The sequence below is a fragment of the Cryptomeria japonica genome, chromosome 5 (assembly GCF_030272615.1).
Source record: "Cryptomeria japonica chromosome 5, Sugi_1.0, whole genome shotgun sequence".
Taxonomy (NCBI): Eukaryota; Viridiplantae; Streptophyta; class Pinopsida; order Cupressales; family Cupressaceae; genus Cryptomeria; species Cryptomeria japonica.
The window spans coordinates 734,759,733-734,786,913 of record NC_081409.1 but is presented as its reverse complement, the minus strand read 5'-3'; the positions used below and the strand labels follow the sequence as shown (position 1 = coordinate 734,786,913).

General features: G+C 31.6%; 1 protein-coding gene across 1 annotated transcript; it reads right to left on the bottom strand.

Moving 5' to 3' along the window:
• Positions 1 to 4,940: 4,940 nt before the first annotated feature.
• On the bottom strand, positions 4,941 to 5,665 carry LOC131876139 (aspartyl protease family protein 2-like). The gene is made up of 2 exons (XM_059220933.1): positions 5,604 to 5,665; positions 4,941 to 5,496 (listed from the first exon to the last, which is right to left on the bottom strand). Exons 1-2 carry the CDS (start codon positions 5,663 to 5,665, stop codon positions 5,124 to 5,126), a joined length of 435 nt encoding a protein of 144 aa, XP_059076916.1. The 3' UTR covers positions 4,941 to 5,123.
• Positions 5,666 to 27,181: the final 21,516 nt, after the last annotated feature.

The following is a 27,181-nucleotide window of genomic DNA, read 5'->3' as shown; positions in this document are numbered from 1 at the left end:
TCTCGGCATATTATATATATATTTGATTAAAATCAAATATATGTAAGCTAGTAGCAATCACGGGCAACATGGGAAATAATAAAAAATTCAAAATAGAACTATATAATATTATATTATTAATGTTTGTTGCAATAATATGTAATATTAATGTTTGTTGCAATAATATGTAATATTATTGTTACAATTATTATTATTATTTTCTATTTGTTTGTGTAACATTATTATAATATATTATTATTATTAATTTATATTGTTTTGATTATTATGATATTATTTCATAATTTATTGAAAATAATATTCATAATATAAATTTGAAATATTTTAAATGTAAATTATATTATTATTTTAAATTATTTTTAGTTATAATATTATTAAATGCATTATTAAATAACTAATTAGATATAAAGTTAGGTTTTGGGTCATTATCAGGTTAGGGTTAGGGTTAGGGCCTAGATTAGAGGGAGTTATAGTATTATAGATAAAATAATAGTTATATTTGGTTTTAGTTAACGATTAGAGAAATTATTGTAGGATAATACTTGGGGTAAGGGTTGAGGTTCAATTAGAATCAGTATTAGCGTTAGGGATAGGGTTTAATTAGGATTAGGGTTAGCATTACAACTAAATTAAGGTTAGAGTTAGTGTTATGACTCCGAAAGGGTTAGGATTTAAGGATAAAGCATGTTGTTAGGTTTTTGACTATATAATAGAGCTTTGTTTGAAGGTTAGTGTTAGAATTTAATTAGGGTTATGGGTTATGTTAACATATAGATTGGGGATAACATCAAGCATAGGTTGGATTTACAATCAAGGTCACTTTGGGGTTATGGTTGTGGTTAAAAAAATAGGGTTTAAATAGTAATTGCAGTGAAGGTTAATTTTAAGGTTACGTTATTATAAGGGTTCAGTTACAGTTAGTCCTAGCGTTTAATTATGGTTAGAATTAGGGTTGTTATTCAACTACATTATGGTTAGGGTTAAATTAGTATTACACTTCAATTAGGATTAGGGTTTGCATTGGATCAGGGTTAGGATTAGAGTTCAATTAGGGTTAGGGTTAAGTTTAGGGCTAGGATTCAATTATGGTTACAATTGAGGAAAATGGTTAAGTTTAAGAATAGGGTTCAATTAAATGCTTAGATTAGGGATCAAGTTGTATTTAGGGTTCAAATATATGGTAAGAGTTGAGTTTAGGGTTAAAGATTAAGGGTTAGGTTCTGGGTTAGATATAGAGTTAGTTTTAGGCTTAGAATCCGTGAAAAATAGGTCATGTTAGTTATAATCGTCGTTTCACGGGTTAATAGATTGGGCTTAATCTGCAAAGTAGCGAAATGATGAGAGTCACAATCGACTGTGTATGTTCATGTGAAACTATGGAAGTGCTTAAAACTTTGTGTTAGTCACAATCATCATCTAGTGGGTGAATAGATGGTTTGACCTATGAAGTCGGGAAATTGCGAAAGTGCATAACAACCCATGTTAGTCGCAATCATTATTTCGTGATGGTAGAGAATGCATTTATTAGGTCAAGTGCAAAAATCTGAAAGCACCTAACATGTCATGTTAGTCGATATTGTCATCTCGCGAGTCAATAGATGGTAAAGACCCATGAAGTCACGAAATTGCGAAAGCGCCTGACACATTGTGTTAGCTGCAATCGTCGTTTGTGCCATGGTAGAGAATGAGTTTAAAAGGTTAGGGTTAAGGTTTCGTGTTATGGTTATGGTTAGGGATAGGATTATCATTAGGGTTAGGTTATGGATAGGTTTGGATTATAGTTTACATCATGATTGAGGTTAGGGTTAGTGTTATGGTTAGACTTAGGGTTTAGGTTTATTGTTATGGTTAGGATTATGGCTAGGGTTAGGGTTTGCATCATGGTTAGGGTTGACATCATGGTTAGGTTTATGGTTTTGGTTAGTGTAAGGTTTAGGGTTAGGATTATGATTAGGGTATACATCATGGTTAGGGTGATATCTAGGGTTACAGTTGGGATTATGATTTGGATTAAGGATTAGGATTATGGTTAGGGTTAGGCTTAGGATTATGGTTAGGATTAGGGTTTAGGGTTAGGGTTATGGCTAGGGTTCAAATTTACATCATGGTTAGGGTTAGTGTTAGGATTATTATTAAGATTTATATAATGGGTAGGGTTAGGTTTAGGGTTAGGGCTAGGGTTAGGATTAGGATTATGGTCAAGGTTAGGGATTACGATTATGGTTAGGGCTAGGGTAAGGGTTTGGCTTATGGTTTGGGTTATGGTTTAGTGTTAGGATTATGATTATGGTTAGGTTTTATACCATGGTTAGGGTTAGGGTTAGGCTTAGGGTTTATGTTAAAGTTAAGTTTAGGATTAGAATTATGGTTGAGGTTTGAGTTTAGGGTAAAGTTTAGGATTAAGTTTAGTGTTAAAAGCTTTAGTGTTATGGTTATGGTTTGTGATATGATTATCATTAGGCTTAGTATTATAATTAATTTAGGCTTAATTAAGGTTAGAGTTAATGTTTCGATTCAAATAGGGTTAGTGTTTAAGGATAAAGCATGATATGAGGGTTAGGATTATATGATAAAGATTGATTTTAACGTTAGGATTTTAATGTTTACTTTATGGTTATGATTATGTTAGCATAAAGGTTTAATTATGATTAGGGTTATGTTAGCATATAGGTTTAATTAAGGTTATGACAATATTTTAATTATAGTTAGGGGTAGTATTGGAGTTCAATTAGGCTTAGAATTAGGGTTTGTGATTTAATTGAATTATGGTTAGGGTTAAATTAGGGTTGAATCTCAATTAAGGTTAGGCTATGGGCTAGAATTCAATTATTATTAAGGTTTAATTAGTGTTAGGGTTCATATTAGAGTTATGGTTCAATTATAGGTTTAGATTAAGGTCCAATTTTTAGGTAGGGTTTAATTGTATGGTTAGAGTTAATTTCAGAGTTGAAATTCTCATTCAATTAGATGGATTAGGGTTTAGGGTTAAGGTTATAGTTGATTAGAGTTAGGGTTTCACTATTGAAAGGGTTTAATTATAGTTGGGGTTATGATTAGATGTTAATTAAACTCTAATTAAACTATATTCCTAATCCTAACCCTAATTGAACCCTAATACTAATAAATATATCACTAAGATAACCCTAATACTAAACCAAAATTCCCAATCCTAACCCTAATTGAACCCTAATAATAGTAAATGTATGTCTAACATAACCCTAATACTAAACCTAAGGGTTAAAATTACTATTACTATTAAATTAGGGTTGGATTATAATTATAACCATAATCCCAACTCTCTTACTATATCTAATATTGAATATAACCCTAATCTAACTATGATTAAATCCTAAACCTTAACCCTAATCGTATCTTAACCTTAAGTTAACACTAACACTCTTTGAAAACTTTATTCTAACCCTAACCTTACTAAAAATTAAATTTTAGCCCTAATTGTAATTAAACCAAAATATTAATTGAGAGCTTGTCAAACCCTAACTCTAATCCTATCCGTCATAATAATTTTACAAAAAAAGTAATTGAGGGTTTAAGATTTATGAAATAATTTGAAACATTTAATAATTTTTTTTAAAAATATTTAAATAATAAGTAAAATATATATTAAAAATTTATTTTATACATTACCATTCTTTAAACCTTTTATTTAAAAAAAAAAACTGCATAAAAATTTATAGAAAACTATTTTATAAAAAAAATTAAATTTTATTACAAATAAATTTTATGATCTATTAACATATGATAAAAGAATAAAAACTCAACTAAGAGAAAATAAGATATAAATAGAAAAATCATATTATATGATAAATTATAAATTGCATTTTAATAATAAATATTTTATCTAAAATATTAATGTGTATGTAACATTGTTTCTTTCAATTTAGAAACATCCATTAAAATTTAGAAACATAATTTTAAGTTTTGATATTTCTAAAATGAAAATTAAATATTATTTGTGAAATATTTTGGTAAACATGTAATTTAGATTTTTTGAATTTAGAAACATAGAAAATCTTATGAATGCTTCTAAATTCAAAATTATGATTATTTCCTTATCTTTTCTATCACTATGACTACTCTTCATTTTTTTAAAGAAAAATAATTAACAATAATAACATTTTATTTAGACAACAATAACTTGCCAAATATAAAGTTATTTGTTTTATCATTCTATGAAAATCTTGGCAAAGTGATTTTTCTATTTTATTTGCTTCGAATGTTTACCATTTGCATATGCTATTTCTATTGGTACAGACTAATCTCCACACAAAACAACACTTTAAAAAATCTCAGATTTGCAAAACGTGTTTTTTCATAGAACTTTTTTTGATTTAACAGCAATGGAGATATAAAGCATGAAAATTTAACTCTTGAAAAATTTCGTTGAAATCTATTGAGTTTGCAGATTTGTAGAAACTGTAAGACATACCATTTAATGTGAAGAATTTAACGAACTCTATTAGCTACTCTTTTTTTTTTTTAATAAACATCTATCATTATGAAGGTAGTCCCTTCATTGATAATCAGAAAAAGAAAGTACATCACAAAACATCATCTACAAATCTAATACATCCAACAAAAGATCTCCATAAGCCCTTCACTCAGCATATTGGCTGCTCTATTGGCTACTCAGTCAAGGATTGAGAAAATAACAAATTTCCAGCTTCCAGCTTTTTTATGTAAAACTTTAAATAAAGGTTCAATAACTTTAAATAGTGGGCACGAAACTTTTGAGCAAAATCTAGATAGGACTGGTGATCAGTGCATGCTGAGTGTGCCATCTTTTATTTGTTTTAACACAACTCAATCCCAACGAAATTGCCCTAGGATTAAATTTAAGAAAAAAAACATCCATTTTGATTTATAATACCATTTGACGTCAGGTTGTAAGAAATCTAAAAATCAGAGGCCAATAACATTGAATATGTTTGGAATACTGAAAAGCACTTTCAGTATGCTTGATTTTTAATATTCATATACTAATACTGAAAAATAGAATTAAAAAAAATGGGCATGGAGAAGACATACATAAAGAAATGTATGTAGATCCCCAAAAACACATTCTTCATTAGGTCTACTAATAAAAGATAGATAAGAGTTGAAATTGTTCAGGAGCATGAGCCGGCAGCAAACCCAACACGGTTGGATTGCATGTCAAAAGCCACTCGGAATCCCTGCTGCTGAATATTTCCAATAATGGAGAGGCCGCCCGTGGTACCTGCAAATACAAAGCACAACACCCCTGAACTATCAACAGGAATGAGATAGTTGTTTGCAGGCACAGACAAATGGGCCCCCCTGTCGAAATGGAAGACCAGCGTCGGCACCTTGACTGTGGTGAAGCCTGACAAATCATAGCAGGTATCAAACAGAGAAAACCCAGCGGCGCTCTTAAGGCTTTTCGTCCCTGCTCTGAAAGCATACCGCATGCTCTCATACGTAGACTGGAGCAACCAAACGACTCTTCCATTTCCCGTATATCTTTTTTATTGAAGCGCCTTACCTTCCATTACAGATCATTCCATTTTTTATTTGTAACCGTTACAATGCATGGCCGCCATCGGGTTTCCGTTTTCTTTAGTGTATACACGGATGCCTTCACTTCCCCTGCTGCGACTGTAGGAACGCCTCTCAGCGTAATTAAAAGCATTAAATTTCACATGTTTGTGACACTTTGCACGAAAAGTAAAAAAATATTTTATTTATTTTCTCTTCCCAGTTACCATTCACTCAGAGTTACGATTTTAACTATTAATAAATCATGTCTATCTCAATTATAGTAACAATTCACTTAATAATTATGTAAATCTAATATTATAACAATAATATAAAGATATCATAATATAATAATAAAAATATTTTCTTTATTATTATTAAATTTTATAGGTTTTAAATCTAAAGGTTTTTATTTTCAAAGTAGAAAGATTTTTTTTCTAATTTTATTTATTATTGTTATTATTATTAGCTATGTTATATTAAAAATACATAACAATGATATAGATAAATATATCCTTCTAAAAATCAATTTCTTTTTTCAATATCAAACAAGTGCTACATTGTGGTGAGTAGTTGCCATCATAGTATTGCCATCATAGTATTGTAATAAAAATATTTGTTCTAGTTTCTAATTATTGTATTTTTGAATCATTGTTATTTTAAAATTATATTAGAATAATAATATTTATATAATATTAACTACAAATCTTATTCTAATAAATTAATATAAAGTAGCAATTGCACTTTGGTATCCAATGGGTATGTCAAAGAGGTGTGGAAGGTCAATTAGGGAAATTTTGGTCTATTTTTTGTATAAATTTGTGTAGTGCATGAGGTCAATTTGTGGCCATGATGTTGTTTGTACAACAAAGGACTTAATTGAGAGGTGACAACTTAAAATCAACTATGCATCCACTTACAAGGATTTAATCATAACTGAAGTGAAACCTTTGAATTGAGAAGATAGTCAAGTTTTATTAGCAATAGGATCATATTACCTTTGCAATAGGGTGAGCACGAGAGTGAGGTTGAGATAGGGCTAGAAAGAGCGATATGTAGAGGGGTAAGAGTGAGAGAGAGATTAGTAAAGAGATATATATAGAGATAGAGAAGAAGATGAAGATAGAGATGGAGTAGAAGATAGAGAAGGAGAATGGGGAGAGGAATATGGAGAGAAGGTGAGAGATATGAGAGAGACGGAGAGAGAGGGGAGAGGAATATATAAATATGAAAGACAAAAATAAATATCTAGAGAGAAATGAAGATATAGAAAGATAAATATAGAGAAAGGAAGTGATATGTAGAGAGAGGGAGAGATATAGTGGTAGAGAGAGATAGAGATAGAGGGATAGATGAAAGAAGTAATAGGAAGAGATAGATATAAAGAGGAAAAGAGATATGGATATAGAGGTCCAATAAGAGGGATAATGAGAGAGAGAGCGATGGACAGGAGGAGGCATGTCTAGAGATTAGGGGGAGAGATGAAGATAGAGGTAGAGATGAAAATAGAGAAAAAGAGGAGGGAAAAAATGATAAAGCATGAGAAAGGGGGAGATAAAGAGAGGATATAGAGAGGGGGAGACAAAAAGGAAGAGATAGATAGAGATATAAAGGAAGAGGCAAAGATGATGGTGATGATGTGTGTGTGTGTGCATATATATACACACATATGGTGAGATAGAACTATCTAAAGTTAGAGATATATAGAGAGGGGAAGAGAGATAGAGATAAATAGAACTAGAGAGAGGGTGAGAGGAATACATGACATAGACATATATTGGAAGAGAAAGAGACAGACATAGAGATATACATGAAGAAAAAGGGAAAGAGGTAGATATCTAAAGAGATAAATACGGGGATAGAGAAGGAATGAGGGAGGGAGAGATGGGGATAAATAGAGAGCAAGGTAAGATAAAGAGAGGGATGGCCCAGAGAGAGAGTGGGGAAGATTTATATAGATAGAGGGAAATATAGATAGATAGAGAGGGAGAGAGGGAGAGAGATAGAGATATATGCATAGAAAGAGATAGACAGACAAACCAAAAAGAGATGGAGATAAATATAGAAAAAGATATATTTGTGCAAGAGATATGGAGAAAATGAGAGAGGGGGGGGAAGAGTGAGAAAAAAGAGTTGACAAAGACAAATAATAGAGAGAGAAAGGTTTAGAATTTAGAGAGAGGGAGAGAGATAAATAGGGGAAGAGAGAGAGAGAGAGAGAGTATACATTAGAGAGAAGAAAGTAGAAAAATATAAAAAAGAGGGAGTGACGGGGAGATAGGGAGAGATACGATAGAAAGAGAGAGAGAAGTGATATATAAGGATATAAAGAGATAGATAAATGGATAGAAAGGATCTAGAGAGTAAATATAACGTAAAATATAGAGGGGATGAGAAAGAGGGAGAGATGGAAGGAGAGAAAAAGGGAGAGAGGAAGACATAGAGATAGAAAGATGGTGAGAATTAGAGAGGGTGAGATAGAGAGATAGAAAGATAAATATATAGGAAGTGATATATGGAGAGGTAGAGAGGGATATGGATAGAGTGAGAGAGATGAAGGAAGCAGAGTGTATAATATCTATAGATAGTGAGATAGAATAGGTATAGGGAGGGATAAATATGCTAGAGTGTGTGTTTGTGTGAGTGAGAGACATATAGATATAAATATAAGGAGGGAGTATGAAAAAATGTGTGTGAGTAAAAGATATATAGAGATAGATATAAAGAGGAACAAAGATATACAAAAAAAATAGAGGGGGGAAAAGGGAGAGAGATGATATAGAAGTAGAGAGATATAAAAAGAGGGAGTAAGAAGGAGAGAGAGATGGATAGAGAGAGGGAGAGATAGAGAGATAGATAGAGAGATAGATAGAGTGGGAGGACTAGAAGGGGAAAAGAGATAGATATAGGGAGAGGTAGGGAGATATAGATAAAGGAGAGAGATTTTGATGGAGATAATAATCAAATTAAATGCTACCAATAACATAACACCCCAAGGACATATGATATCCTTAAATTATTGGCATGAAATGAGTAACCAAAAGTTATTTACTCTTTCTTTCTATCCCGCTCTAAACATTTCATTTGGGTGTTAAGTTAACATTTATTTTATTATATACATTAGAATAAAATTCAACTATATTCTTCTATAATAAATTAAATTTAAATAAGACAAAATGTATAAACTCTAATATCTTTTAATTATTATTTGTAATTCATTAAAAAACATAAATAATTAGAATACAATTTTAGCTTAATAAAAAATCAACCCTTAAAATAATAAGTAGAAAAATTAGAAATAAATAAATAAATAATAGAATATTTAACAAAAAAAGATAATATAAAAATAAAATAGTAAGAAAAGAAATATTTTAATTGAAAATAGAATTATTCTATAATTTTTTTAATATTAATAAGACAAATAATTATAGATTAAATTATAATAATTTTTAATTATTATAAAAAGACATAAATAATTAAAATAAATTTTAAACTTAATGAAAAATTAATTCCTAATAAATGATATGAAATTTTTAATTTTTAATTTTTAATTATTAAAGATCATTTTAAAAAAAATTAATAAAATTTAAGCGAATAATTCTATAGCCTTCATTCTTCTCCCCAATTTTAAACCATTGATTTCAATAAGTAGGTGGTTTACTTAGGGAATGCTTGGACATAATAATTATGTATTACAAGTAATAATAAGAAATTGTCATAATAAGGATATCTTAATTAAAGTAAGTTTTTAAAATCATTTAAAAAATATGTATGATAAGTATTTTCAATTTTTAAAAAAAAATTATAACTTTTATTACTATCTTAAAAAAATTAAATTGATAATTTTTCTAATTATATTAAAAAATGATATATATTAATATTATAAATTATAATATTATACATATGAATGTAAAAAATATTCTAATTTTTGTTTTGCAAGTAGAAAAAACATTTCTAATTTTCTTTATTATTATTAACTATGTTATATTTATGATAAATATTCTTTCTCAAATTTTATTTTAGTTTTAATATTGAATAGTAATAAATTGCCATGATAGTATCTTTTTTTTATATTAAAAATAGAGTAATCAAAAAGAGAAGAAACAGCCCGAAGAAGTCCCAAGAAGAAATCAGCTCCGGAGGCAAGCCTCACACGGAGAGAGTGTCACAACCAAAAAAACTGAGTATATAAGTTACATTACATACGAAACCAATATTTACAAAAGAGCAGAAACTTGAAAGAGATTAATAAAGTAAATCTTCAAACTGATCCACCCACGCAGTCCATCCAAGAGGCCCTTCCATCCAAGCTATGCTTTTATTGGCTTGGATTTGAGAAATCTTTTTTATCTGATCATCAGTTGCACTTTTGATTTTGGTTATCTCCTTGTGTAATTTTTTCACCGTTTTGTTGAAGAGAGCCAAGTTGTTCATGTGCCTACGGTAATCGTACCCGTCTTTCATTTCAAACACGAACATTGTGGAGTGTCCCATTTTGAGGAATCTGATAAGTTTTTCCTTCTCGATCATCATTGTGATACAAACCTGCGAGGAAATTTTAAGAAGGGTGAGTTTTAAGAACAACTCAGTAAGAGATCTATGCACACCTTGAAACCTTTCTTGGTTTCTACATTTCCAAAGCTGCCATAAAATGTTAGAGGAGATAATGAACCATAACATATTAGAATCGTTTTTAAGACCATGTATATAGCCCGTAGCTATTTCAAAAATATCAATGAATTTAGGGTATGTTATTCCACATAAGGCCCAAATCTTCTTTGCAAATTTACATTCAAAGAATATGTGTCTACATGATTCAGGTTTATTACAAAGATAATAGAGATCATTAGGCATCAAGTACCTGTTGATGGGGAGCCTATTAAGCATCATAAGCCATTTAAAACATCTGATCTTGGGATCAATAGAGGATTTCTAGATTCTATTAAAAATTTTATTCCAATCCTTCATCTCCAGATCAGTATACCACAAGTTATTCGCATGCTTTATAATATCTTGGTTATTATTCAAAGAATTATATACATTTTTAGCTTTGATTTTATATAGTAGGGTGCCATCCGTCCATTTGCTATTGTTGTATCTGTGTGAGTCAATGAAACATCTGGAGGGGATATTTGAGCAAGCTCTAGATATCATGAAGTAAGTTTTTTTATGAGCGGCCGGAAGATTGTATTTATTTTTTAACTCTTCCCAACTGATCAAGCAGTCATTCTCAAATAAATCAATGAAGGTGGAGATTCCTAATTTATTCCAGAATTTAGCCGAGCAGCCTTGAGTCAGGGCAAGAGGCTTCCCTTGGCGATACAGATTCCACCATATGGACCTCTCACCATGAAGAAGGTTGTCCGAGTGAAAGGAATTATCAGAAATACAGTGTCTCAAGGACTCCCAAGCTTTCCATATGGTTTTAAAGACAGGAGATCCATGAACATATGTTGGTAATTTGCCAAATAATATATTAGCAAATGGTAGCTCTTTCCATGATTTAGCCTTTTTTGGGTAGCCCCTCAAAATATTGTTTCTGACAAGTACTTTCCAAGGTTCATCTCCTTCAACACAGTGAGAGACCCATTTGGTGGCAAGAGCTATACCTTGGAGCCTGAGGTCTTTCAAGCCTAGCCCACCATATTTTTTATCAGTACTGCACCAATCCCAATTAACGGCGTGATGCTTTTTGTTACCTTTACCGTCAGACCAAAGGAAGCTCCTTATGGTCTTCTGGATTTCCAATATTTGGTAGTTGTTAAACATCCAAGTTGAAGCATAGTATATGTTGTATGAAGATAATATTTTTGGCAAACTTGAAGTCTTCCAGCAAGAGACAAGGATCGGTTGTACCAGTTATTAATCTTTTTGGTGATCTTGGACTTAACCCAGATCCACATATCCTTAATAGAAGGATCAACAGCGAAAGGGATACCCAGGTATTTGACAATATTGTTGGGGCCCCCCCATTGGAATCCATAGTTCAAAAACCAACCCGGAAGTTGCTCGTTCCAGCCAAGACAAATGCATTTGCCTTGAGAGAGTCTAGCACCCGAAATCTTGCAGAAAAGGTCAAGCTTTTTGGTAAGATAACTAAAGTTAATATCTTCCATTTTAACAAATAAGCTAGTATCATCAGCGAATTGGCAGATGTTCAACTCTTCATTGTTAGGTAAGGTGATGCCTTTGACAGCCGGGGATATAGTATTGTCAGTAAGAATATAGGATAAAGCTTCAGAAGCAATGACAAAAAGAGCACGGGCAACAGGACATCCTTGTCTAATAGATCGGGTCAAAGGAAAGGGATCAGATAAGGATCCATTAATTTCAACTTGAGCCATAGCATCTTTAAGAAGGATTTTTATGTAGTTACAGAAGATGTTAGGGAATCCAAAGGCCTTGAGCATAATATTGATAAAATTCCATTCAATTCTATCATAAGCTTTCTCAAAGTCTAAGAGAAATATAGCAATGTTCTGATTGGAAGACTTAGCCCAGTTCATTGCTTCCCAGCTGGTTATGAGGTTTTCCAAGATATATCTACCTTTAATAAATCCAGTTTGAGTGGATCCAACAAATTTAGGCAAGATGCTTTCCAATCTGCGAGCTAATACTTTGGCAAGAATTTTATATGAGACATTCAATAAGGTAATTGGTCTCCAATTTTTTATATTTGTTTTGTCTCCCTCTTTAGGGATAAGCTTGATAATACCTCTGTTGATAATACTGCCCAAAGACCCTTTATTAAAGGCTTCATTATAAAGGTCAAGGAGATCCAAGCTTATCCATCCAATATTAGCTTGATAAAACTCAGTCGGGATCCCGTCAGGACCAGGAGTTTTATCTTTCTTAAGAGAAGAGATAGCATTAATAATTTCCTGTTTAGTTATACTTTGCCCCAGAGTGTCCGAATCGGTCTGCGTTAATTTTTTGGGGATAATGGAACTAATTGTGTTCCTGAGAGCAGAGGATTCTCTGTTATCCTCGGAAGTAAACAGAGTACAGTAATAGTTAGCAAAATCTTTCTTAATGTCATTAGGATCAACTAACTCCTTATTATCAACATAAATGCTAGTAATATTTTCATTAATATGTTTTTGCTTAAGATAGTTAAAAAAGAATTTGGAGCCTTTATCACCATTTTGTATCCAATGTGTCCTGCATCTAAGCTTGGCACCATTGACAAGTTTTTGTTGATGCAAGCGAAGGTTGTCCCTAGCGGCCGAAACAATAGTGACTAAGTTATGATTGGAAGGGTCATTCTGTAGAAGAGTTTCAGCAGTTTTAAGCTTATCAGCGAGATTTCTCTCAACCAATCTATAATTCTTGGCCTCTTTTTGTCCAATTGTTTGAAGCAAGGTTTTCCAAGTAAGCATATTTTTTTGCCATCTATCACAGCATGAAAGGGACGGGTATCCATTCTTATTGACCGAACTAATGAGTTGGATAGCAATCAAGATGTCATCATCTTCCAGCAAGGAAGTATTGAGGATATATCTAGAGTTACCATTCCGAGGGGCTTGAGGAATACATGTGAGTTTGATACAGGCAGATATGGGATGATGATCCGAGAGGGCCGTAGGATGAACCGAAACAGCATTGCCAAATTTATCAGGGATAAAGGAAAAGCTATTTGAATGAGCGTAGAATCTATCAAGTCTAGCATATATACGGGAAGAGCCTTGCTGAAAGTTACACCAGGTGTATCTAAGATTAGGAGAAATATTGACATTGTTTTTAATAGGATCAAAAAGTTTTTTATATTGGATCATATTATTCCAATGGTCAATCTCAGCCGGCTTCCAGCTAAAGGGTCTGCCACCCGATTTATCAATTTGAGATTCAATCATGTTGAAGTCTCCTCCCAAAATCCATGGGATGTTTGGAAGGGAGGTTAACCAAAGCCAAAGGTCAGCCCTCTCCATAGGGTCATTAGGGGCATAGACAGAGCATATTCCAAAGGAAACATTATTGAAACAGAAAGATGCCCACACAGAACTATTGCATGGAGATCGACCTTTATCCATAATGTACTTGGTCCATTTCGGATTGATAAGCAGCGCAGTACCACCCCTACCTTTTGAGTGAGCAGTACAGATTTTTATGGAGTCTTTCCAGATAATGTCAAGACTACAATCTAACATAAAATCAACAGCTTTGAGTTCTTGTAACATAATGAAATCTTTGTTCTTAATAGTGTCTAAAAAACACTTAGCACTATATTTCCTATCCGGGGATTCAAGACCCCTTATGTTCCATGAGATAAAATTCATTCTAGATTGTTGTCAGTGGGAACGCAAATAAGTTCCATGGACCCTTCTATCCTGTTAGAAATGCTTTGAGAGGATAATTCTTCAGTCCCGCACCCGCTAGGACTTTTGTTTTTTGACCCCGGAGGTCTACCCCGTCTCTTAGATCTGGGGAAATCTTTCTGCCATTCTAAGTCATCCGCTTCCACTTCAGAAATCTTAGAGCAGACATTCCCACTTTCAGGTCTAAGCGACAGAGTAGAGATATTTTGGTCTTTTGTAGGCTCGGTAGGAATAGTTGTCTTGTTACTTTTATTTGCAGGAACTATTTCCAGATAATATCCTTCATCAATTTCTTTGAAGGTCTTAGTTTTAGTGGAGGTAGGATTAATATTAACTGGTGCGGGAGGAACATAGGTCGTAGGAGTCATAGGTGGAATGTTAGCTTTGTTAGTTTTATTACCTTGAGCTTCTGGGTTTTCAATTTTCCTTCTTCTTTTTTTGTCTGATTTCCTTTGGACTTCTTGAAACCCATCTGTCATATTAACATCTATAGTGGGTTCGGCCATTTTGGTAGAGGCTTGATCATTCATGAGCGTAACAGGTGTGGGAGATAGCACTGGAGATACCACAGCAATATTAGCAGGAGGGACAGGGTTTTTCATAGTTGCTAAATCAACAGGTTTAGGATTAGGATTAGTCCCATTTTTTAAATTGATAATGGGGCATTCTCGGCGAAGATGTCCTTCCTTTTTACACAAAAAACAAGCATTCAGACCCCCAAGGATTTCCAGCAGACATGAGATAACCTCTCCAAGAATGTTGATCTCGAGGGTCAAAGGGATTTCTATACCAGGTTTAATCGAAACTAAAGCCCTAGCGTCCATGTGAGGAACCAGCCGAGTAGAATCATCAAATCTAATAACCTTACCAAGTGGTTCCAGGAGTTGGGTAATGAAACGCCAAAGATATGGGGGCAGATTTTTAACAATGATCCATCTTGGTGCCGACAGAGCAAGCACCTCTTCATGGATAGCTTCCGGAGTCCATGCTAATGCGCGAAAGGTAATATTACCCACATTCCAATACTGGCGTTTGAGAACAGCTTCCTGTGCTTCCGTAGTTTTAAAGAAGATAACAAACAACCCCTTCTGCATCTGCCTACAGAAAGATATGCTATGCCCTAGCTTGAGATTCCAATAATTGTAAAACCAATCATCAAGAAATTTCCTAGCAGGGCATCTTTCTATATCAACAGCAGCAAAGAAAATGGCAAAATTTTTTAATCTATTTTTTTCCCTCACAATTTCACCTAGCATTTCAGGATTAGGCGAAATGGAAAAAGGTTTCAAGGTGTTCACAGAGCCCTTACCTGGCTCGACCTCATCTTGCTGATGCGATATACAAAATTTAGCCGAAGCAGCGACAGTGGTGTTGGCCACCGCTTCAAAGAAGGTTTTTGTTGATGAAAAAACATTATGATTATCATTTTTGTTGTTAATCAGTTTAGATGCAGGGGATGCAACGGAGGCATTAATGGGCATTTTGGCAGAAGTAACGTCTTCTGCAGAGGGTAATAAAGGCGGGCCAGACATCTTATATTTTTAAAAAAACAAAAGGAGAATGGAATGTGCACACCTGTGACATCGGTAGAGGAGCCCTAGTTGATGCGGTCACCACGTTGCAATGCTTAGTCGGATGCAGAGTTCATTCGAGGATGCAGCGCGAGAAAACGCAGAGCCAATTGATGATAGTATCTTTCCTAAAAATTGACTTAAAAATATTTATAATAATTGTTTTTCAATATTTCAAAAATAAAAAACTATTTATTCATTTTTACTAGTTCTTTTGATTAGTATATTTTGCTTGTATTTCAAATATTACATTTTGTTTTTAATTTATTCTTTACCTTTTGAAAAATATGTGTGTGCTCTTTCTTTAAATGCCCTATTTTTTACTTACATTTTTTATACAATACTAAAAAAATATCTTCTCTATTCATATATTTCTATTGAGAAAGTACAACATGCAAGAAATAATTTTAGACAACTGTACACAACAAAGTATAAAAGTTGGAAATATTTTAATTATTTCTATAGGTTCAGAATTAATTTTAGAGATATGATTAGGGTTAGGTTTCAATGAGAATCAAAGGCTAATTATTTATATTTTGAATTTTTCTAGTCTAAAAAAATTATTGAACCAATATTTTAAAATTTGAGATCTCTCGTGTACTTTACTTAGATTTTTAAACTATAAAAACAAAAACAAGTAATGGATACTACTTCGCACTTGTTCAATTATAATATTATAGAAATTCTTTATGTAAACATGCCATGTTTTACAACTTTTGCGATTCTTATTGTGTTCATCTACAATATTTTTATAAGAAGTTTAGTCACTTATATGAAGGGCGTAGGTTAAGAATTGTATTATAAGCAGTCCGGAATTTGACAGGCAAAATGGTCATTTTTTCACTTTTGAACCATATTTGACAGCTTAAAAAATTAGTAGAACGTATGCATTGACATGCTAAATGGAAGGATTTAGAATATGGAAGAATGCAGTTGTTTCTAATTTTATAATATTTTAATATGATTTTCACAATATATTCTATTTTTTTATATATGAATTTAGAAACTTAGTCACTTTAATTTTTTAAATATATTTAATGAGATTGTTATAGAAACTTGTAATAATATATATAATTTTAAAATTTAAATGTTTATTATTACTAAATTAGTAATTATTAATTGTTTATCATTTAATGTTCATACATAATATATATATTAGTGTATTAATTTAGAAACTTATTTAGTAAACTTAAGATTTTTTGCATATATTACTAATTTATGATTGTTTTGCTCATTAAGATAATGATTTTCATTTCTTCCCAAGAAAGATGTGCATTGATTTTCATTGCTTTAAGCTTCTAATTTTATATATTTTTACAGTTAATATTTTTCTTAAAACGTCAAATGAAAGGCATTGAAATGACTAAACCGTCATCAAAAATTCATATGACAGGTAGGGGTGACAGTAAAATTCAAGGCCTGATTATAAGTATTAATCTTGAAAAATATATAAACAACATCATTATTTTGTTTGAGGAAATAATTACACAAATATGACCCTAGATTTTAAATAGATTTTTTTGGCTAAGGAAATAATTACACAAAGATGACCTTAGATTTTAAGTAGATTTTTTTGGCTAATTGATAATTAAAAAATAGAAAGAAAATTTATTTTGTTTCATTCTAGTAAATAAGAAATATAATACATTCCATGTGATTTTGTTTTAAGAACTAAAAAAATAGAAAGCTAATAGAATCGTTTCTATAATATAATGTATCAAATTAGAAACAATATAATATAGAATTGTTTCTATATTTTGATGTGATTTTTGTTTCAAAAATAAAGTTAGAAAGAAGATTTATTTTAGTAAGAAATATAGTAGATTTATTTCATTAATATAATGTATAAAATTAGAAACAATAAAATATATGAAATAGAAACCAAAATAAAAATTGTTATATACCAGTGAAACACACATTTCTGTGTAAAATGAATTCTCCTACAAAAAGTTCCAAGACTACAAAAAATTTTGAGGTTAGAAGAAGTTTTGATAAACTAAAGATCATGTCTAACATTTATAAGAAGAGAGATTAAATACTTTTTTGTCAATATTTCTTCTCATAAATGTTTTTGATTTTATTTTGTCTTTAATTCTATATGAGATTGTTGTAATTTGATTTTTTACTAAGGAGGGTAACAGATAAATGCTGACAATTTTAGTAGGTGTGGTTGTTCTATATATATATATATATGAAGACACGCAGGTTAGAATAATGCTATGAGATTTCCACAATCCATGCTATAATGCTATGAGATTTCGAATGCAAAAATAAAGAAGAGAGTAAGGGCATGTCCCCATGCAGTTGCTTAGCTTATTTTGACTAGCAGCTGCTGCTCCACTTTTTGTGCAACAATTTGTGGAGCTGGTGACCCCATGCATAGAAAAATTGTAAAAAGGAAAGGAAAAAGATTTGGTGAAGCAATGTGTCATCTTTTTTAATAACCTCATATCCCCATGGTGCTGCTTAAGTCTATTTTCTGCTTATTTTTAAGCAGTGAAAGTGTTCCCATCGGATTTTTTAATTAGAAGGAAAGGAAAATTTGGAATCTTTTCCTAGTTTTTCCAGCTTATTTTTTATTATTAAGCAGCTGCTCCACAAAACTAGGAAAAGATTCCAAATTTTCCTTTCCCTCTAATTAAAAAATTGCATGGGAACACTTTCACTTAAAAAATAAGCAGACTTAAGCAGCCACATGGGAACATGAGGTAAGCATAATATTATTTATTGTTTCAATAGTGATAGATCAAGAATTAAAATCTATATTCCAGCTGTACTGAGACTGGTTCTCTCAACGGCTTGAAGATTGCACAACATTTGCAAATTCATGAAAAATTTGGATAATATTTATATTTTTTATAAATTTATGAAAATAATAATTTTTTTAATTAAAATAAATATCAATCACATGAAATCCTTAAATAAGCTCTGTTTATATTTAAATCAGTCTAATATTAGAAAAAATTATGAATATGTACAGTTCTTTTGAAAATATTAGGAGATTAGCAGATTAGCAGAGTTTCTGTATATTTCAATTCAATTGATTTGTCCATGGAAGTCATCATTTGACATTTACCTCTCAATTAGAGAAATATCTGTATTGGACTTCATTAATCATGGTCAACTTGCGTTTTTTTGTCACATCTAGTCTATATTAAAATATAGTTCATTCTTATTAGACTTAAAACTGGTGTCAAAATCTATAATAGCAGCCCTCATGTCAAAATTGGTGCAGTACGGACTCAGAAAAATAAAATTACTTTTGAAACAAGAAAAGAGGACGGAAGATATAGCCTGCAGTTGTTCGGAAAGATGTCACATGAGATTAAAGTGCCACTATTCAATCGTCTAAAACTATAATCGACCCCCTAGAACACATTTTTTTTTAGCAACAATCAAAGGGCCATTTAATTTTCTAAAAATACAGGTATTTGACTTGAACCACCCATCTTGCTTTCATAGCTTCTTGTGTTAAATGCTTCTGAGAGCACCCATCTGCAAAACAAGACCTTGAAGGATAGGAGGGCAATGGAGATTAATGCCAATTTTGTATGCATGTGTTTCTGTCTAGCATAGTTTGATTTGTGTGATTTGCATGTCTTTTTACCAGGCTACCTCCATTGTTGATGTTGGAATCTGAGATTCAGCAGCCCGTTTCCCTCATCACAAGTTACAATCCTTGTAGCTTTGTGATTGTAAACATCATACCCAACGATCTTATTTAATAAGTAAACAACATCTGTTACAGTTCTGGAAAATGGTCTGTTATCAACAGATTCAAGTTAAGTATCTTCGAATCTTGTTCAATCTCTGGTCAAATGTGAAATAAAATAATCATTGATTTATCAAATATTATTCCTAAACCAAAGACATTGATAGACTTCCTATAGATATTCAGAAAGGCACCTACATTCCTTATTATTATTTAACTTAAGCACTCATTTATAATTTTAGTCAATATCAATGACGCCTCAGTTTGATGGTTGGGTGGATCACATTTTATTCTCCCGTTTTTTCATTGGAAAAAATGTGTTACATATAAAACTTCAACATTTTTAATGCCAAGAACAAGCCATATACTCTTTACTAATTGGCATCCAAGTTTGTAGATATCTTGTTGCTGACCTAAAACTTATCATTACCTCTAAATAAATCGATTAATCTAGGTATAATAAATGCCCCTTCAAAATTATAGCTAATCGAAAAGAATTTGGTGTTCTATGATGCTGGAGATTTCAACCAAAAGCTAGTCAAGGATAAATACTATTCCAACTGAAGAAAGAAAGAAATTATAATATTGGTTAGTTAAATTGTAAAAATACTAGCTTAGAAAAAAAAGTAGCAGATATCACATTTTCAATGAACTATGAAAGAAGAATTAGGGTGCCATGATAGGGTAAGTTTGAGAATCTGCTTCATGTCCTTGCCAAATCTGGTGTTGGTTTTAGGGACAGGAGTGCCCATTTCACCCTGATCTTGGATAGGGGCCAACCAAACACCCTGGTCTAGTGTTTTCAGGTCCTACTTCTTGGTATAGGTCTGTATCAATCTCCTAAGTGTTCTATCATTTATGTGTCTATGTCGGTGACTTTTAGCTACATAAAAGAAGACGAAAATAATGTTAGGGTAGTGTATTGGGGTTTTTCTAGGTCAAGCCATGGGTTTGGAATTAACTCTAATGAAATTGAAAGTATCTCTTTTGAGAGAAGAAGTTAGATTTGGAATTGAAAATTTTTTTAGTGTAAATTATTCTATATTTAATAGGTGATACAATTCTCTTAAGAAAAGTCCTTCATATGTCTATGTAGTAACGTTATAAATCACATAAAATCCAGCATGGAAGTATCATTGAAATATAATATGAGGATGCCTTGATGTAGTTTGTTGATGCTTGAATCAAATATGCTTTTGAAGTCATACTCTTAATAAATAGGATGTGAAAATGAATTGAGAGGAATGTTGTATGTAGGGATTTCATAATAAAATAATCTTTAGGCCGATTTAGAATTAATATTTTTCTTTTTTTGCATGAAGATAAGCTTTGATAGGGAGAGACCATCTTAATATTGTCCCAAATTTTGGGGAAAAAAGTACGGGACCAATGCAGTTGTTTTTCTCTCTATTGTTGACATTTTAAGCCTAACTTCTTATGGATGTGAGATAAAAGGGATTTAATAGCTAAATTAAGTTTTGTACAAAGAAATATGATGTTTAAATAAGGAAAAATGTTTCTTGAGATTTTAAATGTGGTAGGATAAACAATAAATTGAGAGAATTAAAATATAAAGGACACAACTAGAATTAAGGCCCCAAATTAGAGTGCAATGATCTATTAATGTGGAATAAGACTCATAATATTGAATTAAATATTATTTAATTACAATAAAGGTCCTATGATGCATAGAGGAATGTAAAATACTAAAATGAGTGCTAGGAGAGTGTAAAATCGAACACCCCAATAAAGGTGTACAATTTTACGACGCTCCATTTAGCCCCCAGTTTAGTAGAATATGATCTTACTGTCATACTCTCGATAAAGAAAAAATTAAGAGATAAAGCATATTTTAGCAATACAAGCTATAGATAGGAGAAAATTAGATGTGAGTGATGCACAAGACCCCAACCATAGGATCCTATCAATCCATAAAAGTAACCTTCAAGTATACACAAAAGGAAAAAATGTTAGTATTAAAATACAAATTTCCAAGTCAACTAGTTGAAGAGGAATTGATAATCAATATATCTCAACAACTATTATGATTCTCAACATGTTATCGTAAGATCATAGGCAGACTTATAGAAAGAACATATACATACACTAATTGAAAGGAGAAGAGACCATGATCCAATGCTAATAAAGTATGTTATGCTATGGGTTCATATGAGATATAGGATGGAAAATGGACTCCATAGGCTAGCAAATTCTATTATGCTAGGTGATCAATGGAGGTGTCAAGTTTTGGAACAAACACATGGCAATGAAACAACCCGTATGCAAATAGATAACAGGGAGATTAAATATGAGTATGCAACAATCTCGTAGATGATATATCTAAAATAGGAATGAAGCATGATGATTCAACAATCCCATCAATGATAGATAAGATAGAGATTAAACATGAGTATGTAACAATCCCACAAATGATAGTTGATAATGGTGATTGAAAAATGCAACTAGGAGGTCACTTATATTCCTCCCATTAAGATGTCAACATATTCCTATGCTAATATCTTAAGGTAGATAGAAACAAAGTTAATCACCTTCATCACCAAGGAGATATCCATTAAGAAATAATGTGTATGCAATCTAAGGTCTCAAGAGAGCATAGCTCATTTGAGATAAGGAAGAGGTAGTTGTAAAAGGGAAAGCTTACAACAAGTGTAAAGAAATCCTTTTGTTGGATGTATGATTATCAAAGGAGGAAGAGATCTTGGCATAAATACATCTACCTTGAAGAGGAGATCTTAAACAAAGATAACATCTGAAAGGGAAGGAGACCAAGAATTCACACCTTCCCTATTTCTAGGACAGGTGGGTTCTTTGTGAGGGATTACACACTATCTATCACTAACGAGAGATTATTCATAAAAGTACATACTATTTCAGAAAAGGAAGAAGTCCTAACTAGGGAATGCACATCCAATAAAGGAGAGTATCCACAAGATGGACCAACAATTCTATGCAATAAATGACATCAAGTTATGAAATATGCAAGCAAAGGAAAAAAAGCATCACTAGAAAGAAGAAGTATTTTAAGGACTTTCAACACTAATGAAAAGGTCCTAATCAAGGATACATACTTCAAAAGCAAGGATAAGATTCTCATCTTGGATACTTGTTCCAAGAAGAGGGAGGAGATCCTCAACTAGGGTACGTACCTCAATATCAAGAATAAATGCATATAGAAGACACAAATTCAACAAAGGGATAGTGGATCCTTTTGAAAGTGGAGGATTTTAGAAACTATTCTTGTCCCAAAAGCATGGAGACAAGAATAAACATACAATTATATTGCTACTTAAGTATGATTGCACCTAAAATTCTACCCATTATTAGTGACAATGATCTCCAAATATGTAAGCTAGCAATGTCACATAGTGAGGATCAACATAATTTGAACCTAAATATTAAGTATAAAGCATAACATAAGAGTCGAACTCCAAGTCATCTAGTATTTGAATGATATCAATTACATTAATTTGTTGAATTTTATTTTCCAAGTCATAACATTCATTGGTGGAATGGCCATGGATTTGGTGATACTTGCAAAAAGAAGGATTTTGTTGATTTCCCTTTTGATTCTTTCTTTAAGAAAGTAATCAAGTTTGATTTAAGGAGCTAATTCAAAATAATATTTTGTTGTGATGAAGAGTTGTAAGAAGATGCATTAGACAATGGGGGAGGATATATTGACAAAGGAGATTGGAAACCTAAAATTTATTTAGAAAAGTATGATGTATATGTCTCATTATCGTCAAGGTTTTGTTACAAACTTCTTAAATCATGTCCATTGCATCCATTCATAGATTAAAATAGAGGAGTTCAAAATGTATAGAGAAGAGGGTTCATTATAATTTTGAAGGTCTAACGAGCCCTCATTACCATCAAGACATGTGCTAGAAGAAAAGGTAGGAATTGATTTAGAAGAGGTTTGAATGAATGACATACAAGGCTCCTTCAAGGGTTCATACTTAGATTGAGGGATCTTATATTTGTTAAAGGAAGTTGTAAAGTCTAATGTACCTCAATTATTTTGTAAAGAAGCATCATTGGTAGGAGATTATGTTTTTAAAGGAATCATAGTATGAAAAGGAGATATGTATCCTACTTCATCCTGAATAATATCATAAGGATTGGTATCAACATGGATTATATGGATTTCATTTTTAAAGTAGATTTTGGTTGTGTGGTGAAGAGTAGAAGGGACTAATTTCATAACATGTATCCATGGTCTATCTAGAAGAAAGTAATTATTAAGATCATTGGGCATGACATGAATAGAAGTAGGTAAAGTCACAGGTCTTACATTGATAGGTATTGTGACTATACCAAATGACTCTATGGGAACATTATCAAAGCCACAAAGAAAAATTGGATTAGGTTGAATAGAATAATAATCCCAATTTATCTTATGTAATAACTCAACATGACATATGTTAAGTGTGGAACCATTATCAATTAAAGTACCTCTTATGGCTTTCTCATAAATGTGAGGAGTAATCATACATGGACCATCTCTATTTTCAACCTCTAAAGAAGGAAATTCATCTTGTGAGAATGTAGTATCATTTGGTTTAGTAGAAGGATGTGGAACTAATTTTTTTAATGTTTCTTGGATCAACCTATGACCTATTAAGGTAAATTTTTAATCAAGTCCCAAAGGGAGATCTTAGATATGGTTGCATGAAGTTTCTCAACAAGATTAAGTTCCTTATCAACATGTTGCTTATGATGAGGAGGGTAATGAATGGAAGTGAGAAGAACATTGGAATATTTCTTATTGTTTCTAGTGTTATATATGTGAGGTACTTCATTATCATATTTTTGTGTCATTTTCATTTCTATATTACTTATTTAAGTTATGTATTTTGCAACTCTTAAGATATAGCCACAAGGTATTTTTGGTATCTTGGCATCACTCGTATATTAATTTTGAGGTTGAGTGGCAAATTTAGGCCTCTCATGATTAGAAAGATAAATAGCACTGACATTATTAGGTTCTTTGTTGTCAAAGGATGCATCAAGGAAAGTGCTAATGAATTTTTCCTCTTGCTCCAAGCTATCTCTATGGGTAGGAAAAAATTTGGGAGAAGGATTAGTACTATCTATCAGTGTTTCATCTCTAGGTAATGTTACATTAAGGAAGTTCTTTATGAGATTATCCTTATGGGAGAGTAACTTTTTTGGAGAAAGATCAAAATCAATTTTTAAAATTTTATCCTTAAGAGGAAGAGCTATAAAAGAAGTGTTAATAATCTCTTCCTACAACAAATTATCCTCGTGAATAAGAGAAGCTTTAGGAAAAAAATAATCATGGTTAATTAGGGTATCATATATAGAAGGGATGGATTTGGATTCAATAGAAGGTAAAGCTTCATAAAGAGGATTTTCAACCACATCAACTTCGTTTATTACAAAAGCTTCTTCATGAATAGGATTGATAGAAGGTAAATATTCATAAAGTGGATTGTCATGTATAATGATGCCATTATGAGTTTTTTGAGATTTAGAGGATGATCTAGTAGATGTGAAGTCATCAAGGGCTTTATCCAACTAATCTAAACTATCACTAGAAAATGGCATATGTATTATGATGATCGATTTAAGGAAAAAGGATAGTTTAGAAGGCTTTGGATAAAGGAAATAATCAAGAGTGTCATCAAGTTCTTCTCTAATATATGTCACTTTAAAAGGATGGTCATCATAAGAAAATAGATTATCGTAAGCATGAATAAAGTGTAAATAAAAATATGAAACTGTTGAAAGGAAATGCTAACTTTTTGAATGAAATGAATGATGTAATGTAAAAATGTGTATAAATCTAAACTGACCAAATTCTTAAAGACATGATATTTTGTATTTTCATTATTTGAAATGGACATGCAAATCATAAATGCAATGTAAGAAAGTTGGATTCAGAAAAAATTATTGTGGTGAACTAGCTATCGAAATAAATGTAACTACAAGTACTTAAGTTGTAGGTTTTGTAAATGATTATAAATATAAATCAATTAAGTGCATATAAATAAAATCTGAAAAAATAAAATCAGAAGTATAGGAAACATGGGAGTTTGGTTCACAAAAATGCATTAGATGGAAAAATAGGGTTTCACAAGCTATATAAACTAGGACATGATCTAATTCTCACACACATTACATTAAAAGGAGAGTAAACCCAAAAGATCCAACCTAAACTCAATTAGGAATAGGGTTGAATACTAATTGGGTTCTATTCCGTTCATTTGAGTTGACAATGATTAATTAAAAATATGAAAATTGAATGGTAATAACTATGCTAGATGGTATATGCATGAACTAACAATTTAGACTGACTATGCTATTGTATACTAGAACAACAACTTAAAAACACATACAAAAATGGGTAGGAAATGTAGAGGTGCACCTGTGACTACAGATCTAAGTTGATTCCTAAGGACTTGGGAATTGTGGTTGCCGCAGTCTTCCTAGTTGTGCATAAAAACTAAGATTCTAGATTTTGAGACTCTACTTCTTGTGCTTGCAAAATGTGGTATTTTTTTTTAAGCATAGGGGTGCCCATGTCACCTGATCTTGGATACAGGAAAACAAACTATGAAAATGGATTATCGTAAGCATGAATAAAGTGTAAATAAAAATATGAAATTGTTGAAAGGAAATGCTAACTTTTTCAATGAAATGAATGATGTAATGTAAAAATGTGTACAAATCTAAACTGACCAAATTCTTAAAGACATGTTATTTTGTATATTAATTATTTTAAATGGACATGCAAATCATAAATGCAATGTAAGAAGGAAAAAATTATTATGGTGAACTAGCTATCGAAATGAATGTAACTACAAGTACTTAAGTTGTAGGTTTTGGAAATGATTATAAATATAAATCAATTAAGTGCATATAAATCAAATCTGAAAAAATAAAATCAGAAGTATAGGAAGCATGAGAGTTTGGTTCACAAAAATGCATTAGATGGAAAAATAGGGTTTCACAAGCTATGTAAACTAGGACATGATCTAATTCTCGCACACATTACATTAAAATGAGTGTAAACGCAAAAGATCCAACCTAAACTCAATTAGGAATAGGGTTGAATACTAATTGGGTTCTATTTCGTTCATTTGAGTTGACAAAGATTAATTAAAAGTATGAAAATTGAATGGTAATAACTATGCTAGATGGTATATGCATGAACTAACAATTTAGACTGACTATGCTATTGTATACTAGAACAACAACTTAAAAACACATACAAAAATGGGTAGGAAATGCAGAGGTGCACCTGTGACTACAGATCTAAGTTGATTCCTAAGGACTTGGGAATTGTGGTTGCCTTAGTCTTCCTATTTGTGCATAAAAACTAAGATTCTAGATTTTGAGACTCTACTTCTTGTGCTTGCAAAATGTGGTATTTTTTTTAAGCATAGGGGTTCCCATGTCACCTGATCTTGGATATAGGAAAACAAACTATGAAAATGGATTATCGTAAGCATCGATAAAGTGTAAATAAAAATATGAAATTGTTGAAAGGAAATGCTAACTTTTTCAATGAAATGAATGATGTAATGTAAAAATGTGTATAAATCTAAACTGACCAAATTCTTAAAGAAATGTTATTTTGTATATTAATTATTTGAAATGGACATGCAAATCATAAATGCAATGTAAGAAGGTTGGATTCAGAAAAAATTATTATAGTGAACTAGCTATCGAAATGAATGTAACTACAAGTACTTAAGTTGTAGTTTTTGGAAATGATTATAAATATAAATCAATTAAGTGCATATAAATCAAATCTGAAAAAATAAAATCAGAAGTATAGGAAGCATGAGATTTTGGTTCACAAAAATGCATTAGATGGAAAAATAGGGTTTCACAAGCTATGTAAACTAGGACATGATCTAATTCTCACACACATTACATTAAAATGAGAGTAAACCCAAAAGATCCAACGTAAACTCAATTAGGAGTAGGGTTCAATACTAATTGGGTTCTATTTCGTTCATTTGAGTTGACAAAGATTAATTAAAAGTATGAAAATTGAATGGTAATAACTATGCTAGATG